This window comes from Podarcis filfolensis (genome assembly GCF_964270895.1).
Source record: "Podarcis filfolensis genome assembly, chromosome: 10".
NCBI lineage: Eukaryota > Metazoa > Chordata > Lepidosauria > Squamata > Lacertidae > Podarcis > Podarcis filfolensis.
This window is the reverse complement of record NC_139612.1, coordinates 19,289,320-19,307,356: the sequence shown is the minus strand read 5'-3', so window position 1 is coordinate 19,307,356 and position 18,037 is coordinate 19,289,320. Positions and strand designations below refer to the sequence as shown.

The window sequence follows — 18,037 nt, the reverse complement described above, 5'->3', positions numbered from 1 at the left end:
AGCGAGATGAGCGCCGCAACCCCAGAGTCGGTCACGACTGGACCTAATGGTCACGGGTCCCTTTACCTTTACCTAGCTAAGTGCAGACAGATCTACAAATTCATGGGTATGTGTGCACAACTGAGCTTTTTTTAAGGGAACCACCCAAAAAACCGCTGGCTGCCCATCAAATGCACGCCATTTTAGGAAGACCCCAAAATTGTTGAGCTTTACTTTTTAGGGAAACCCGAAAGCTGCTGAATTATTATTTTTTTGGACAACTCCCAAAGTTTTTCAGCTTTTTAAAAGGAAACCACCCCAAAAACATTTTTTGGATTGACCTGCCTAAGATCCAAGACATGCCTTTTGGAAATTCTCCTTGGATGTCAGTTCTGCCCTTGAAATCCCATCAATGTCTGGGAAAATCTGGACGTATGGCAGCCCTGATATGGGTTGTTTTGAAGTCACTTCAGCACCATATGAAAAAAAGTCACCACAACCAGCCCATTCCATCCTGTACAGAACAACCCTAGAGCCACGGGTGCTGCTCCTGCCAACATGTGTTTCTCTGCCAAGAAGCGAGTAGTCGAGTCCCCTGCATCCCCTTCCAACCTCCCCTCATTTGCCTTGGGGAAGGTCCCACTCGACCTCGGGTGCCCAGCTTCCAGGGCAACTTGGGAATCCATATTTCCCTCCCTGCCTGGTCTTGCTATGGCCGGAAGTGACAGACAGCTGGACAAGGGAGAAATCCAGGATTTTAGGGTAGCTGTGATAGGGCAACCACGTGTAAACCCCCCACCCAAAGTAGGAGCAAAGGAAAGAGTTTGTGCACGCTTTTTCTAGTTCACATCTTATTTCAAGAGGATTTTTTAAAAATTAAATAGTTTTTGGTTTGTTTTTTACATTAAAAGGGGAAGTGCCCCTTCCTGCAAGTTAGTGAATCAAGAGTTGTTGAACAGTGGCATGGATTGCCTAGGGAAGCGGCAGGCAGTCCTTTGCTGGGGATTTGTAAGGAGAAACTGGCCCGTCATGAAGGCTGTAGTTCAGGCTTCTTCAACTAGGTGCCCTCTAGAGATACTGGATTTCAGCTCCTATCAGCCCTGACCATTGGCTCTGCCAGCTGGGGCTGATGAGCTTTGCAGGCCTGAGCCAAGTTGGGGAAGGCTGTTGGATCCTGTCTTGAGTAGCGGGTCAGACTAGATCACCCTATCTGAACCTTGGGTCTCCAGATGTTACTGGACTACAATTCCCATCATCCATCATTGGGCCATGCTGGCTGGGGCTGATAGGAATTGTAGTCCAGTGACACCTGGGTGGCCCAAAGTTGGGAAAGGCTGTGTTATGACATCCAAGGTCCCATCCAACTCCTACGGTTTGAAACCACTGAGTGTTGAGTTTGCTGCTGCAAGCCATTGAAAGCTGCTGCAAGCCATTGAGTGCAGAGTCTGACCTAGGAGGGGTCAGAACCTCAGAGGAAGCAATTTAAAGGGTTTGATTTTTGGTGCAAGCAGAGGGGTGTTTTGAGTTGTGGATTTGGGGCTGGACTAATCCAGCCATAGACCTATCTGCAAGATTAACAGTGGGCTGAATTGGAAGCCTAAGCTTTCACTCAGCTACAGCTTGACTCCTGTTGGGGATAATGGACAATTTGGATTGGCAAGGTAATTGAAGAAATGCTTTGATATCACATTTCCCCACATGATCAGGGCAAGAGTTAGAAAGGGCATGGGCTCCTGTCTTAGCTGCTAACTTTTGTTTGGAGGGGGTATTATTATTATTATTATTATTATTATTATTATTATTATTATTTACCTTTCTATCTCTCCTTTCCTCCAAAGAGCTCAAACTGGCACACGTGGTTTTTCTCTCCCTTTTTAAAGCCCCACAAAAAAGCAAGAGACCAGAGTCTCTTCTGACTCAGGCTGGGATGGAGAAGACAAAAACTTCAAAAGGAACAGGATAGCTCGGTTGGTTAGAGAATGGTGCTGATAATGCCAAGGTTGCAGGTTCAGTCCCCATATGGGACAGCTGCATATTCCTGCATTCCAGTGTTAGAAACTCGGATATATAAGCTAGGCGCCAAAGGACTTCTTAATCCAGGGTTACAGTTGCCAAAATACCTAGTTGCCGTTTTGGGGCCAGACAGCTTGAAAGTCGTATTTTCCAATAGAACTTTTTTGGTTCCTGTAATTCGTTCAAATAAAATATCATGGATAGAATTCTACAGGATGTGTTGCTGGTGTGTGAAAACAATCAAGGTCCAAGGATTCCCCAGGCATGCACCTCCAGATGGTGGAGATGTCAGGTCCCATCCTGGCACTTGGGCATCTTCACTTGGTTGCAAGTGGCCGATAGCCAGGTGCAAAATGCGCCTGGCAAATTTTCAATGCTGCCTGCATTGCAGGAGTTTGGACTAGAATAGTTGATCCTCTGAGTCCCTTCCAACTGTATGATTCCATTTTTAAAAAACTGCATTGCAGCTCTAGCTATTTCCTATTGCTTTGTTTATTGACTCCATGACATGCAGAATTTCAACTAATAGGTTCTACTGAAAAGTTTTTGTTGTTTAGTCATTTAGTCGTGTCCGACTCTTTGTGACCCCATGGACCAGAGCACACCAGGCACTCCTGTCTTCCACTGCCTCCCACAGTTTGGTCACACTCATGCTGGTAGCTTCGAGAACACTGTCCAACCATCTCGTCCTCTGTCGTCCCCTTCTCCTTGTGCCCTCCATCTTTCCCAACATCATGGTCTTTTCCAGGGAGTCTTCTCTTCTCATGAGGTGGCCAAAGTATTGGAGCCTCAGCTTCAGGATCTGTCCTTCCAGTGAGCAATCGGGGCTGATTTCTTTAAGAATGGATAGGTTTGATCTTCTTGCAGTCCATGGGACTCTCAAGAGTTTCCTCCAGCACCACAATTCAAAAGCATCCATTCTTCGGCGATCAGCCTTCTTTATGGTCCAGCTCTCACTTCCATACATCACTACTGGGAAAACCATAGCTTTAACTATGCGGACCTTTGTTGGCAAGGTGAAGTCTCTGCTTTTTAAGATGCTGTCTAGGTTTGTCATTGCTTTTTGCCCAAGAAGCAGGCATCTTTTAATTAGCATTGGACGAAGCTGCCTCCTTTGCCACGCCTTTGCTTGTTACATAACCCATGATAGTAGCTGGAAGGCAGCATTCTGGCATGAAAGGGATTAGGAGAAAGTTTTTAAAATATCGTTCTGCGCAAAGGATGAGGCTCATGCTTTAACTAGTCCCAACGAAGCACTCGAGGCCCTGCTGCAATTTAATAGAAAGTTAGGGGGAATTATCTTTAGAGCTAATAAGGGGACATCGACTTTCGAGGGCACTTGGGTAAGATATCTGGGGCTAAGGATTACTGCACAATGAGGGGACTCTTTAAGGTTAATTGTCTCCCTTTGTTAAGAGGAACTGAAAAAGGAAATGGAAAGATGGAGTCAGAGGAATGGCTCCTGGACTGGTAGAAAGAAATATGGAATCTGATGCTGAGATTATGGATCCCTTTTCAGAGTCCCATCAGTGCAAATTCCCGAAGGAAGGGGGAATCTAACTTCCGATTTGTAAATTTTTGCACGTATTGGCTATGTAACCTGCCCTCGGATTTTTAGGGAGAAGGGATGTTAAAATGATGATGATTCTCATGGGCTGGAGGTTCTCTGGCCGCTGCTTAAAGGGGTGAGTAGAATTCAGAACAGGGATACAGTGTATGGTGTAAGTTCTGGGAGGGGGGCATTGGGCAAGATGTACCATCTTGTGTTTTTGGCTACAGCCATCGAGAAGGGAAGAGAAGCTTGAGGCTGGGTTGGTGCTCCTCCGTTCTCCTGTGATGCTTACTCACTTAAAGAGGACTGTGTACAGGCAATGATAACAGGGAGCAGCAGCAGTAAGGCTGGGAGTGGGGAACCCAGGTATTGATGGGCCCTTGACTTGAGTCTGATCCTTGATAGTTGGCCAATGATGCTAATACCTGGCGAGCGCCCTGGGAATACACACGGATGAGCAATGTTCAATTAAATTAAAAGGATCTGGGATTCTGTTGGGTTTCTGTGGAGATCTGGAACCATTTGTGCTTTTATAGGTGCTGCCTTTTGCATAACACTTACACAAGGAAGGGTTCTGGAGAATTTGAAGGTCACAAATGCAGGAAATGCTAATGTGCTTTAATGGCCATGGGCGACACACACCTTGAACTAATTTAAGGACCGGTTTAAGCAGCTTGCACTTTTGTAGCTTTAAAAGTGGCTGAATTGTAGGAATGGGAAGCAGGTTATTCAGTTAGCTTCCTCCTGGAGGTTTCGCTTTTTCTTTACGTACCAAAGGTAAAAACCACCCCCACCACATACAGTACCTGCAGGCAACAGCTAAACTCCCAGCAAAGCTTTGGGCAAGGTGTATCTTTAACCTGCAGCTCTGTCCCATCACCAGTGAATACCCACAGACTGGTATTGGGATGGCGCATAGTCTAGTGGTAAAACTTCATATGCAGAAGGTCAGTCCCCAGCATCTCTGGGTAAGACTGGAAGAAAACCCAGTCTGAAGACCCAAAGAGGCACTGCCTTTCAATGAAAGACTATACTGAGCTAGACAGGCCAAATTGTCTGACTCTGCAGCTTCCTTTGCGTATGTTTTTTAAAAAACATGTGAGTGCCTGGAGGCGGTTGGAGGATGGATGGCGGCTAACAGATTGAGGTTGAATCCTGACAAGACCGAAGTACTGTTTCGGGGGGACAGGGGGCGGGCAGGTGTGGAGGACTCCCTGGTCCTGAATGGGGTAACTGTGCCCCTGAAGGACCAGGTGCGCAGCCTGGGAGTCATTTTGGACTCACAGCTGTCCATGGCGGCGTAGGTTAATTCTGTGTGCAGGGCGGCTGTCTACCAGCCCCACCTGGTACGCAGGCTAAGACCCTACCTGCCCGCAGACTGTCTCGCCAGAGTGGTGCATGCTCTAGTTACCTCTCACTTGGACGACTGCAACACGCTCTATGCGGGGCTACCTCTGAAGGTGACCCGGAAACTGCAATTAATCCAGAATGCGGCAGCTAGACTGGTGACTGGGAGTGGCCGCCGGGACCACATAACACCGGTCCTGAGAGATCTCATTGGCTCCCAGTATGTTTCCGAGCACAATTCAAAGTGTTGGTGCTGACCTTTAAAGCCCTAAACGGCCTCGGTCCTGTATACCTGAAGGAGCGTCTCCACCCCCATTGTTCAGCCCGGACACTGAGATCCAGCGCCGAGGGCCTTCTGGCAGTTCCCTCATTGCGAGAAGTGAGGTTACAGGGAACCAGACAGAGGGCCTTCTCGGTAGTGGCGCCCACCCTGTGGAAAGCCCTCCCTTCAGAAGTGAAGGAAATAAGCAGCTATCCTATCTTCAAAAGACATCTGAAGACAGCTCTGTTCAGGGAAGTTTTTAATATTTAATGCTGTATTGTTTTTAACACTTGACTGGGAGCCGCCCAGAGTGGCTAGGGAAACTCAGCCAGATGGGCGGGGTATAAATAGTAAATTATTATTATTATTATTATTATTATTATTATTATTATTATTATTATAAAAGTTTTTGTTTCTCCTTCTTTTAAAATTGCTTTTATTACAAGATTTTCTTGGGTTACAAAAGTACAGCATCTCTGTTTTCAGATCATAAAGTCTTTTCTACAGATCAGTTCTATCCGGTGTGAGACATTAATGTTGTAGTCGGTATAAGGTGGGGGGGGAGAAGAGAGGGGTGGTAAACTGTCAGGGCTGAGGGTATCCTCTCTTCACAACAACTGCCATGACTTTTTAAAATAGTCTTTATTTACACATCTTATCATCCATCAGAGTCACTCAGTTCAGATCTCTGCTGAGGCCTGCGGTTGCCCCTCCAGCAACCCATGCCTTTCAGCCCTCCTCTTCTCCCATGTCTCATGAGAGCTGTCAAGAAAGATTCTGAGCTTGAGCTTAACCCTTGCTGCTCCTGTGAACTTCTTGGCTCTCTAGCCCTTCCTGCCTCTTCCTCTCGGCTTCCTCCCACAGCTCTCTCCTCATTATCTCCCTCCCCGTCAGGCACCTCACCCTCTTCTTCCACTCCCAGGTTCCCCCCTCCCTCCGGGGAACTTGAAACCACTGGCTCGTCCCTGACATAAACTTTCATTCTTTTACATAGTGTTACGTGCAAGGTTTTTGTGTCGGTGTCACATTCTCTTTCTATTCATTTATTAGCTTTTCTTGGTGGTGAGAGAGGTTGGGGGACCAAGGCATAGTTGGTTGACTTCAGTTGGCTGCAGTGAGTATCCCACTGGTTCTCCATATTAATCTTTTTCCTAGTTATTGCTCCTGTGGTGTCTTTCTTTCCAGTAAGTTTTTGTGTTTTCCCCGGACTCTAATCAAGTTCTTTCTGATCACATGGTTGGAGAAGCTCTTGTAAATTTTGGCTCTGCCATTCCACATACAGGCATGCCATCCATATTTACCATCATGCCCTTCCAGATCTAGCAGTAATAATAATAATAATAATAATAATAATAATAATAATAATAATTTATTATTTATACCCCACCCATCTGGCTGGGCTTCCCCAGCCACTCTGGGCGGCTTCCAAAAAAAATATTAAAATACTGTAATACATCAAACATTAAAAGCTTCCCTAAACAGGGCTTCTAAAAGTCTGGTACTTGTTGTTCTCTTTGACATCTGGTGGGAGGGTGTTCCACAGGGAGGGCACCACTACCGAGAAGGCCCTCTGCCTGGTTCCCTGTAACTTGGCTTCTCGCAGTGAGGGAACTGCCAGAAGGCCCTCGGTGCTGGACCTCAATGTCCGGGTAGAACAATGGGGGTGGAGACGCTCCTTCAGATATACTGGACCAAGGCCGTTTAGGGCTTTAAAGGTCAGCACCAACACTTTGAATTGTGCTCGGAAATGTACTGGGAGCCAATGTAGGTCTTTCAAGACCGGTGTTATGTGGTCTCGGCGGCCGCTCCCAGTCACCTGCTTGTTCTTCAGTAATCCAGCACAAACCCAATGCCTCAAAGTATAATTGTAGATCTGGTAGTTCTGGGGAGGCTTCTAATACCTGTTTTGTTATTTTGCATATTTCTTGTAGGTCCGATGTCCAGAGGGGTTGGATTCTGGAGCAGTCCTACCACATGTGGGGGTATGTACCTGCAGAGCTGCAACTTCTCCAGCATTTTGGTGAGGTTCCTGGGTGTATCAGCTCCAACTTCCATGGTGTTAGGTACCATCTATAGGTAAGTTTCAAGGTGTGTTCCTTTCTGTTGTCTGAGATGGATTTGAAGGAAGGTTTAGACCACAGTTTAGTCCATTGGATGGGGTGTATTTGGTTACCTATGTCATACTCCCGTTGCTTTTTGATTGAGATTTCTGTGTTGAGCCCCCAAACATTGCGGGAAGGAATAATGATCATCACTCGCTCTATCCCAAAAATCTTTGGCATCTCTTGGTATCATTTGGGAAGGTTATTTCCTGAAGGGAGACCAAAGAGAATGCTAGAGCCCAGACATATTGTCCTCGCCATCCTGTTTGTGAGGACAGTGCAAGAACACAGAATATTTTATTTGCCCTTTCTCCCACTAAATAGCTCTATTTCAAGTTCTCGAGAGTTCTTGGAGAACGAGGAGTAATTGCCACTTCGAGGAGGAGCCAAGCTCTGCTGAAGTGTAACTTGTTTGCCCTTGTTCAGCGCAGTTTACATGAGCGCTTCAAAACGAAACAAAACAATGAGCTCCTCTCTGGAACTCACTACTTTTCAATCCTTCAAGCCTTTGTACTCACAGAGCAGCCGCAAAGTTGCGCGACCTGTCTTTGCAAAGAACCGTCGCGTAAGCCACAGCGATTCTGAATTGTTTAAGGAATTCATTGAAGTAAAGCACTTCACTGCTAAATTAAGGCCAGGCATTTAAGGTCACTAGGAACATAAGTAACGCCCGCCCCCAACTTCTTCGCTCAGTGCTCTTCCAGATTACTTTGGAACCATTCAAGCTGTCATCAATAGGCAGAGATGTATGCATTTTATGGGAAGGTATACAAAAGCAGAATGCCTTTTTGAAAAGACATCACCGGAGAATATTGAGATGCAAGTAATTTCTTAAATGAAAAAACTATAGGCTAGACCACTCAGGTAATTCTTCATATAAAAACACTTTATCAAATGTTGCAGAGCTACAGGAAACAATTGCACTTTATTTTTGTAACTGCCCTCTCCTGCCAGCAAAACAAATCACACACTGGAGGTCGAAGGATTTCAAATATTGCAAACATATTTTAATTTTGGAACTTTGTACAAACGTGGGCTAGATACAGAAGTGGTCATGACAGGAGGGAAAAAGGGGATTCTTATTGCCTGCAAATTTTCACAGAGACATAGAAATACCGAAGGCAAGTTTCAGGACAATCAACGAGATGAGAAAGTTTTTAAATTTGCAAGAGAGAAGATGCAACACTTGCAGTGGTGTGTGTGTGTGTGTGTGTGTGTGTGTGTGTGTGTTTTTCCCCTGGCAGTCCTTGGAGATCCTCTTGCCTTTTATACAAAGCAAAATCAAAGGACTAGGGGACCAAGTTTTTCTTTTAAATGCATGTCTCCTAAGAATGAAGAAAAAGCAAGAGACCGACAACAGAAACAAAACACAACAGCGACAAACCATGGGAAATACATTTTCGGGCTGCAATTGTTGCAGATGAAATGCCTGCTCTGAACAGTTTCCAGTGATGACTGCCTGTAGTATTGCACAATGTACAATGTCTGCTCTCCCGTCCGGTTACAGGAAGAGAAACGGCAACGCGACAAACAGAAAGGAATGGAGCCCACACTCCATGCTGGCATTCTCAAAAGTGCAAAGCAAAGCTACATAGAAAAATATGCAACCCCCCACCCCACCCTGGCCATTGTCTTCAAAATGTCCTCGGCATTAAACACCCCTGCCCCAATACCACCCCCTTTCCCCCGTTCTAGCCCACCTTTCCTCCCTCACAACTGGGATGAATTTGACACCATAGCATCGGGGCATTAAGGCAAAACCATAAACGCGAAGTGTGAGGACAAGTTACGGAACAAACACTCATGAGGGGAAGCAGGTGGTCAGCCGTCTTCTTCGTCGCTGTCCTTCATTGTGATGCCTTGAAGTCCGCTCCCATCAGACACAGAGACCGTGGCTTCCTCTACTGTCAGACGGCTGTGGACGGTGTCGTATGTTTTGCTGTTCAGGGTTCCTTCCAGCACGCCCTGCAGCCTGAAGTCTCGATAGGTCTTCTGTAGCGACAAGAGAATATTTTCAGCAAAGGGTCAGTTCTTCCCTTTTGTAGTTCCCTAAAAACGTCAGTCTCATCGAAGGGGGCAGACGGAATGAAGGCCTGACCACGATAAAGAGTTGGGGAAAGGTGTGTGGAATAGAATTGGTGAATTAACATGGCTTGATAAATGGATGCGTAATCCTCACGTGACAATATTGGAAATGTTAACTAATGCTGATGGATAAAAGGAAAAAATGGAATGTGAATTATAACTATGAAATATAAGCAGCAATAAGGGTTAATTATGGACACATCTAAGAAAGGGGTGGGAAGTCTTTCTGTTGTTGAAAATATTAAATTTGCTCAGTTTTTTAACAAATCCGCAATAATATGGAAAACCAAAAAAAATCAATTGGCAAAAAAAGGGAATGGTAGGTAAAAAGCAGACCATTGGTCTGTTTTGATCACAACAGTCTACCATGGCATCTTCAGAACATCGTTCACTGAACTGGTGCCCTCCAGATATTCTGCACTACAACTCCCATCAGCCTCTCTGTCAGGCAGCATGATTTTTCTGGGAGCTGTAGTTCAGAACATCTGGAGGGCAACAGCTCTTCTGGGGCTTGGGATGATGTCTGTGCCAGCCCTGTATTTGAGATCCTTTAACTCAGTGTTTCCCAAACTTGGGTCTCCAGCTGTTTTCAGACTACAGCTCCCACCGTCCCTAGCTAGCAGGACCGGTAATCAGGAATGATGGGAATTGTAGTCCCAAATTAGAGATGTCAAGGATTGGAGCTGGAATGTTCTGGATGGAAATTGCATGCTCTTAACCCTAAGCTATGCTTCCTCCTTCAACACAACACACGAGAACGGGATCCCAGCCCCCAAGCCCCAGAGTGTATTGCTGTAGGCAAGGGAGAGCTATTTAAATGTTTTGTTTATGGTGCTAAAAAGCCTGAAAGTAGTTCTCAGTGTAACATCTCCCAACAGAAAGTTCTTTTCCGGTACCTTTCATAGTGTGTGTGTGTGTGTGTGTGTGTGTGTGTGTGTGTGTAAGAGAGAGAGCTGCATTACACAAAAACAGGGAAGAAAACAGCACTCTTTCAAAAAAAAAAAAGTAGCATTCTTTCACATGCTTTCCAAAGAAACGTATCAAACTCTCATCAAGTAATTGCTGTGTCTTGAATGAGCTGGCTCTTAAACTTAATGAGCAACTCTCCAATAGCCTGTGTGGCTTGGGGATGCTTTCTCCTGGAGGTTATCAGGAAGAGCAGCAGCTCTGGGAATCGCTTGCCTTGAGTAAGTACAAATATTTAATTTAATACATGACTCTGCCGTAACGGTATAGCTCAGGTACAGCACAATTGCCCGAGCAATGGTTCCACCAGCAGATCTGGGCTAATGAAAGACACTGGCCGATTGCTTCAATGTAGGCTGCGTTTCATTGTCACATGCAGCAAAACATACAGGCTAACAAAGGTGTTGGGCTGACAGCCACTGGGAATCAGGACTGCTCTAAAGGCTCTTTTTGCTTTGATCTGCGGAGTTGGGAGAGAACTACCCTGAATACAAAAAGGCCGTGCTCTGTTAACCTTAAATCACAAGAATGTTAAAACAGGCGCTTAAAAACAAGATCATACTTATTATTGCTTTACATTTCCAAAGTGAAACACATCTTGGATGGTTTACATGTCTTTTAGATGCATGACTAGCTGATTATTCTGAACTGAGGACTATATTTTTCATGATCAACTGCATTAAACAACCATCTGAATACCAAAATACGGCTCCAGATTGAGATCCAGTGCTAACAACTGAGCAAGTGTGCCGAATCGTGGCCCTGCCTGTGGAAGGAATGCCAGAAACACTAGTGCTTCTGAACTGGAAAATAAGACTTCAGTTTGATGTGCAAAGTCTTCAGTTGATCATGCTGAAGGCTTGATCAATTCATCTCTTTTAAACTACTTCTGTAGATTTTTTTTTACTCATGCAAAACTAGTGATCCATATTAATAATAAAAAAGAGTTATAAAAATAATTGTAGGAGCTGCAAATGCAATTTAACTCCCCTTTGCTACGTGTATGCACTCACACAAATTCCACTCGGTGGTGCTTGGCCCCTGAAATCACCTTGGGAGCTGTAGGATCCAATTTGCTGGCAGGGGAAATGTTCCCATCAGTCAATCTCCATTTGTGCAGCCTTCCATTTTTGCACCTGATAAGTAGCTGAACAGATTCAGATAGGCCTTCAGACCACTAAATCACCACACCAATCACTCATTACGTGGCCTTTTGGGTTTCTGTTCTGCAGTGTTCTGGCCTCCGGGGACATGTTTATTAGATGCTAGCTGCTTGTACAATTTGGCTTATATACACCACTCTAGATTTGCTGGAGTGACTTCCATTGCGAAGCACAGATTCAGCTACTAAACAAATTATTCTTTCTGCCAGTCCCAGATAATTCTAAAAGGCACCTTTTCACTGCAAGTAAGATGGGTACTAACTGCATTGCTTTGCTTTAGCCCTTTTAAGCAAGTGCTGTAGCCGGTTCGGTGCGGCTCATGAATCACTGAGACCAAGACCATAAGAACTAATTCAACGTTCCCAATCTCTAGCTGTTTTGGACCAGAACTCCCATCAGCGCCAGCCAAGCTAGCTGATGGGAGCTCTAGTCTCAAAACAGCTGAAGGGTAACAGGTTTGGAACAAGTGATGTAATCTCATCTCAGCTGTGAACTCATTGGGCTGCCCTCCAATTTTTTAAAGTGGAATATCCACCTTACACAGTTGAACTTACGAATGAACTGAATTACAGATAGGTAGCCGTGTTGGTCTGCCATAGTCAAAACAAAAAAATTTTTTTCCTGCCAGTAGCACCTTAAAGACCAACTAAGTTAGTTCTTGGTATGAGCTTTCGTGTGCATGCACACTTCTTCAGATACACAGATACATTCTGTGTATCTGAAGAAGTGTGCATGCACACGAAAGCTCATACCAAGAACTAACTTAGTTGGTCTTTAAGGTGCTACTGGCAGGAAAAAATTTTTTTTGAATGAACTGAAGTGTTTCAAAGCTTTGGGGAAATTGTTATATTGATGCATATGATGCACAATATCTGGGATACAGCAATGTCTGAGCATCTCACCAGACACAAGAGGGCAATTAAAGGCATAACGAAGAGAGACATCTTCCAAGAAATGTGGACCCCATTCTTTAACTATGTTAATGACCAAAATCAAGACCTCCTCATATCAATTACTCAATATTCTCAGTGGAGGGGTTACATTAATATGTTTGAATGTGTCAGTTTATGTCTAGAGGCATACATTTGGATGTACTGCTAGGTAAGTATTCAATGGTTATTTAAAAACCAATAAAACTGCTTTTTTTAAAAAAAGCCAGAAGAATTCATTGTTTGCTTCTCTTTTCAATTCTGTGGTGCAATCAAATTCTAATATATTTACCTTCACTATCTTGATGAGAGTCTTCAGCTGATAGATATGAAGCTGCAGTTCTAATCTATCAGCCAGCCACACGCATATGATTTTCATAGAGTTACTGTACCATTGCTGTTAAGAAAAAAGAAGAGGCAATAAATATATATCTATAGATATGTCCTGTCCGCCATTATTTATTTAGCAGATCTGGCGTCGAGAGGCAAATTGGACCCTTCAAACAGGCTGCAAATCAGCCCTTGAAGTCAACGATGCCTTGATCCCGGTCAGTAAAACGGCAAGTGTCGTTGCTAGGAAATTGGCAAACTTGACCTGAATTGGTCTTCACGCGAATTAGCATTAGCAAAAACTCCTCAGTGCCGTTGAGCTGGGCCATCTTCATGTGAAAGAGTGTTTCGCACATCGCGATCTGTAGGCAAAAAGGAGTGTTCCGTGCGCACGCTCGCATGAAATAACTGATTGCTAAAACAGTAGGGGGAAGAAGATTATTTACGGAGACGAAGGGGAAAATTGCACAGCTCTGCAAGTTTCACTTAGCAAAAAGGGAAATGAAGTCTAATGGAAGAAGAGGGCATCTGACGATGAAACACAATTCCTGCCGTTTTTTGCAGTTCTCACTCTCTTACCAAGGGTGTAATGAAATAGAGGGGGTGGGTGGGGAGGCAGACAGATGCTAAAATTGGGATGAGGGAACTGATAATGTATGACACAAAGGTTGCAGGTTTGATCCCCATATGGGGCAGCTGCATATTCCTGCATTGCAGGGGGTAGGAAGCGACCCTGAGGATTATCAATTCTATGATTCTGAGCTACCATAGCCGCTAGAGGGCCATAAAATTTGTGTCCCGGACTTTTTAGATTTGTCTACCCATGTACTAAGGATGCAGGTGGCACTGTGGTCTAAACCACTAAGCCTCTTGGGCTTGCCGATCAGAAGGTCGGAGGTTCGAATCCCCGCAACAGGGTGAGCTCCCATTGCTCGGTCCCTGCTCCTGCCAACCTAGCAGTTCGAAAGCACGTCAAAGTGCAAGTAGATAAATAGGTACTGCTCCAGCAGGAAGGAAAATGGCGTTTCCATGCGCTGCTCTGGTTTGCCAGAAGCGGCTTAGTCATGCTGGCCACATGACCTCCGGAAGCTGTACGGTGGCTCCCTCGGCCAGTAAAGCAAGATGAGCGCCGCAACCCCAGAGTTGTTTGTGACTGGACTTAATGGTCAGGCGTCCCTTTACCTTTACCCATGTACTATCTGAAACCAAAGCAGTGCATTGGTTGCCAGATGTGATTTCCATCCCCTGCCCCCAGCTCCCCTACCACACTAATCACATCCCTTATTGGGAAGTCTGGGCTTTTAGGAAAATGGGTGGTTGTTTTCTGTTTTTTGCAAGAGCTCCAAACCAGCTAATTTCACAGCCTGGGACGTGACTGAATCTCTCTCAAAAAGAGAGACTGTTTGGAGCACCCTGACTCGCTTCAGCTACAATGGGTGCTCAGGGATAAAGGCAGCTGCGGTCCAGAAACATCTGGTGGGCCAAAGTTTCCTATCTGTGAGGTAAATACTGACCTAAGGAAAAGCAAAGGCATTTTGGAGTTGGCCAAGGCACTACCTGTTTGCCTACTAGGTATATTCAATGTTCTTAATCAAAGATATTAGGAAGGCTTTAGCTAAAATAAGTAACATTGATATTTAAGCAGTCGCCAAGGCAAAATAGAAAAACAAACCACCTCTGTAGCTTCAGTCTTTCTCAGTATCAATTACTAAACAGAACCCCGTGGTCAAAGTATGAAAAACAGAGTGGTGGTTTCATTTTGGAGCAAAATTGCATTTGGAGAGAATTAGCACTTCAGAGCTTTCTTAAAAAAAAGAAATAAGCAGCTAACATAATTTCCTCTTCCTTTACAATAGGAGAGGGTATGTATATATTTGTGTATGTGCACACAAACACAAGAAATGGGGAACACAAAGCTTCAGGGAGTGGAGGCTACATGAATACGGTTTAGTACATGCAGCCAGAACCAAGCAAGCAGAAATTAGGGCTGAAGAAAGGTGCCCTGGCTAAACAACAACAACATCAACAACATCAATAATGCTGCTCCCATCTTGCAGCTTATTATGTGCATGTTAGGCTGAGCAGTGAAATAACAGCATATTAAATAATGAACAGTTAACCAGATAATCATCTTCCTTTGGTTTCTAATGCCTGGCAGTTCTTTACTTCCTGCCCTTAAAAAACCCTCTCGTCTATTCCCTCTCTGGGCAGCGGAGATCAGAAGTACCGGTATCTTCCAGTGTGTCTCTTGGGAAGCAGAAGATACTACCCAGCCAAGGAGCTGCTAAACTTCATCCGTGCACATCCTCCAAAAGCACAGGCAGAGGCACTTTCATGCCACCTAAGCAGGCACCCCTGGAATTTTGGCACCCCAAGGGGGAGCCTATTTTGCCTCTCTGGTTGGACAAGCCCTGGCAATAAAGGAAAGATTGAAACGACGGCAAGTACACTCCCAGATACCACTGAGCTAATGATAACATTCACAGCCCGCCAGTATGCTTTCTGCTCAAAGCCCAGCTAAATGGGGAATTGCACCAATGGCGACATGTTTCGATACAGCTTGTGCTGGGGAAATTCCTTGGAACTGAGTCCCAAAGCAGCACTTCTAGAACAGCAATTGGGGAACCGGATGCATCTGGTAGGTTCCAAAGTAGACCTGATCCTAGCCAGGCTTGCAGTAGGCCTTGCATTTAAATTCCACACTGGTGGCAAGCCCTGTTTTCGGCAGGGACCTGCTCCACTTGGGAGCTCATGACTGGCGTTCCTGAGTGGAGACAACCCCCAGCAGGACTTGTGATTGGCTTTGCATTTCAATGACGCTGTGTGCAAGTCTCCCCTGCACAGAGTTATGATTCCCAGTACCCTTAACAAATTACATTTCCTGAGATTCTTTGGCCGAAGCCCATCTGCTCTAGGACTGCTAGCCATGATTTAAAAATTCTGAAATATAAATTCTGAGGCATCGTAGTGTTACTATTTCAAAATAAGGATATTGTTGAACACAGTACCTAGCCACCATTTGTTGTTTAGCACCTGCAAAGGCTGTGAACAGGCATGCAAATATATGCAAATTAGGAGTTTCCTTTTCGCTTATTATCTATTTCTGACATACTCTCTTCAGAGCTGAATCCTGTCTATAGCAAACATTAAAAGATGAGTGCCTTGCAGAGTTTGCTTTTACAAGTCTTATTCACACTATATATAATATTTTAAAAGATTATTGATTAGAAGTTATTTTTAAATCCATGGATAACAGGTGGCATTCAAATAAATGCTGTCAGCCACATTGGGATGAGTGTCATGTAGCTTAACAGATGGTACCTGAGTGAATTCACTGCGACAATAAATTCGCTCACCTGATCACTCTCTCAACCACCATTTGTTCTTTTGTATCTGTTCATTGTTACATGCAATATGATAGACCCAATCTGTTCTCTTATCAAACAGACCTTGGGAAGAATTAACCTCGGAGGTGTGCAACACGACCCAGTGCTGCCCATTTCCATGGGAAGACCGGCACCCTCGACGAGAAAAGGAAAAAGCCCACGTTGCGGGCCGTCGATTAGCGATGCAAAGGAGACTGGGCATCAAACAATTAAGTCGGGAGCAGAAGTGGTGCCACTTTGCACAAATGAGCAAGCTGCAGCTTGTCGAAGGAAGTGTTGTGATTTGTCGTTCCCTGAAAAGGAAATTAATGGGGTTGCGGGAGGCTAATAGAGAAAAGAACCTTGGCCGAAGTCACTCCCCTAAACACACAAATGCCATGTGCCCCGTGCACACACATCAAACAGGGCCCTGTGCTTGCTGTTGCCCCTTCCTGTGAACCTTTAAATGCTAAAATCACTGTTTAGCACTGGACAGGATAAGCTGGTAAACAGCGCTGGGTCCGGAATTTTACATTTAGCATCACCCTTCTTTGTATTTAGTTGCAAGTAGCAGGGTGGACTAGGGCGGAAAGCCCTGAGAAGTGTTAATCATGAGCATGATTTCTAATAGCCATTTTACAATATCCATTTCTATTTAAGTCACACTGCTGCTGTCTTCCATTCCTTACTGATAGAAAACGAGCCTTGTGTAGCACCGAATGCATTTCTATTTGGAAGTCAAAAGGGCCACAGGATTTTTGACTGGAGTATTTTGCAGGTTGGATTTGTCCAACCTACAGCAAAGGGTGCTTGGATGCGCATAAGGTTTTCGGAAATAAAGGCAGGTTAAAGAAACCCCCATGCCTGAAAGGGGAAGCGCCGACGTGCTTCTTACAGCATCCAGAACACACACCTGGGAAGTCTTTTTTCACTTTAGCATAAAGATACACAGTCAAACGGAGCCTTACTGGCTGAGAGGCAATGCACATCGAAGGTTGTAATTGCGGAAGCGTCTTTGGGAAGGTATATTGCACATTTTGGGTGCAATCTCCCCAGCAAACACTGCCGCTGTACCAGAGGGACTTGTTTTGAAGATGATTGCAAAAGCCTCCGAAACGAAATCACATCACTGCTAAAGTCCCAATCATGCTTGATCTTAACCCAATCTCTCACGAGCTCAAAACAGGGCTTGCAAAGCTGCGTTTCAATCCCTAGCTTTCGGTTGCTTACAGGAGGGGTCCTCCTGTTGATGGAACAAAATCTTGGGATCCAACCTGGTGTAAGACAGAACAGAACAATGAAGGATAAGGTTCACTGTGGCTGCTAACCATGGCGGCTGCTCACTACCTCAAGTATTGCAGGCAGTATACCTCTGAATGCCAGTCACCTCTGATCACGAGTAGGGAAAGTGCTGGCTGTGCTCCTGCTTGCTTCCCGCAGGCAACACAATTTAGGAAGGATGTTGACAAGCTGGAAGTTGTGCCAAGGAGGGCGACTGGGATGATCAAGGCTCTAGAAGCCAAGCCTTATCAGGAGCAGTTGAAGGAGCTGGGGATGTTTAGCTTGGAAAAGAGGAGACTGAGAGGAGATATGATAGCCATCTTCAAATATCTCAATGGCTGTCCCAGGTAACAGGGATCAAGCTTTATTTCCCTCCTGCTCTGGAGGGTAGGACTCAAACCAATGGCTTCAAGTTACAAGAAAGGAGATTCTGACTAAACATCAGGAAAAACTTTACGACAGTATGAGCTGTTCGGCAGTGGAATAGTCTCCTACAGGAGGTTGCAGACTCTCTTGGATGTTTCATCTGAGATTCCTGCATTACAGGGGGTTGGACTAGATGCCTCAAGGAGTCCCTTCCAACTCTACAGTTATTCTATCCAGTAGGCTACTGTGAGAACAGGAGTAGATGGGCCTTTGGTCTGAACCAGCAGGGCTCTTCTC

General features: G+C 45.0%; 1 protein-coding gene and 1 long non-coding RNA gene across 17 annotated transcripts in view; one reads left to right on the top strand and one right to left on the bottom strand.

Annotated features, from left to right (window-relative positions):
- Positions 1-1,303: 1,303 nt before the first annotated feature.
- Positions 1,304-12,979, top strand: LOC310744020. The gene is made up of 3 exons (XR_014539351.1): positions 1,304-1,640; positions 7,085-7,229; positions 12,869-12,979. It is a non-coding gene; the product is annotated as an uncharacterized lncRNA (long non-coding RNA).
- Positions 8,241-18,037, bottom strand: part of CADPS2 (calcium dependent secretion activator 2) — a 347,579-nt gene continuing 337,782 nt past the window's right edge. For all 16 annotated transcript variants that reach the window (XM_083574323.1, XM_083574326.1, XM_083574325.1 and 13 more), the window contains 2 exons: positions 12,691-12,795; positions 8,241-9,247 (listed from right to left, as the gene is read on the bottom strand). In XM_083574323.1, the coding sequence (XP_083430449.1) occupies positions 9,077-9,247; positions 12,691-12,795 (276 nt within the window). In that variant the 3' untranslated portion in view covers positions 8,241-9,076. The remainder of the gene's footprint in view (positions 9,248-12,690; positions 12,796-18,037) is intronic.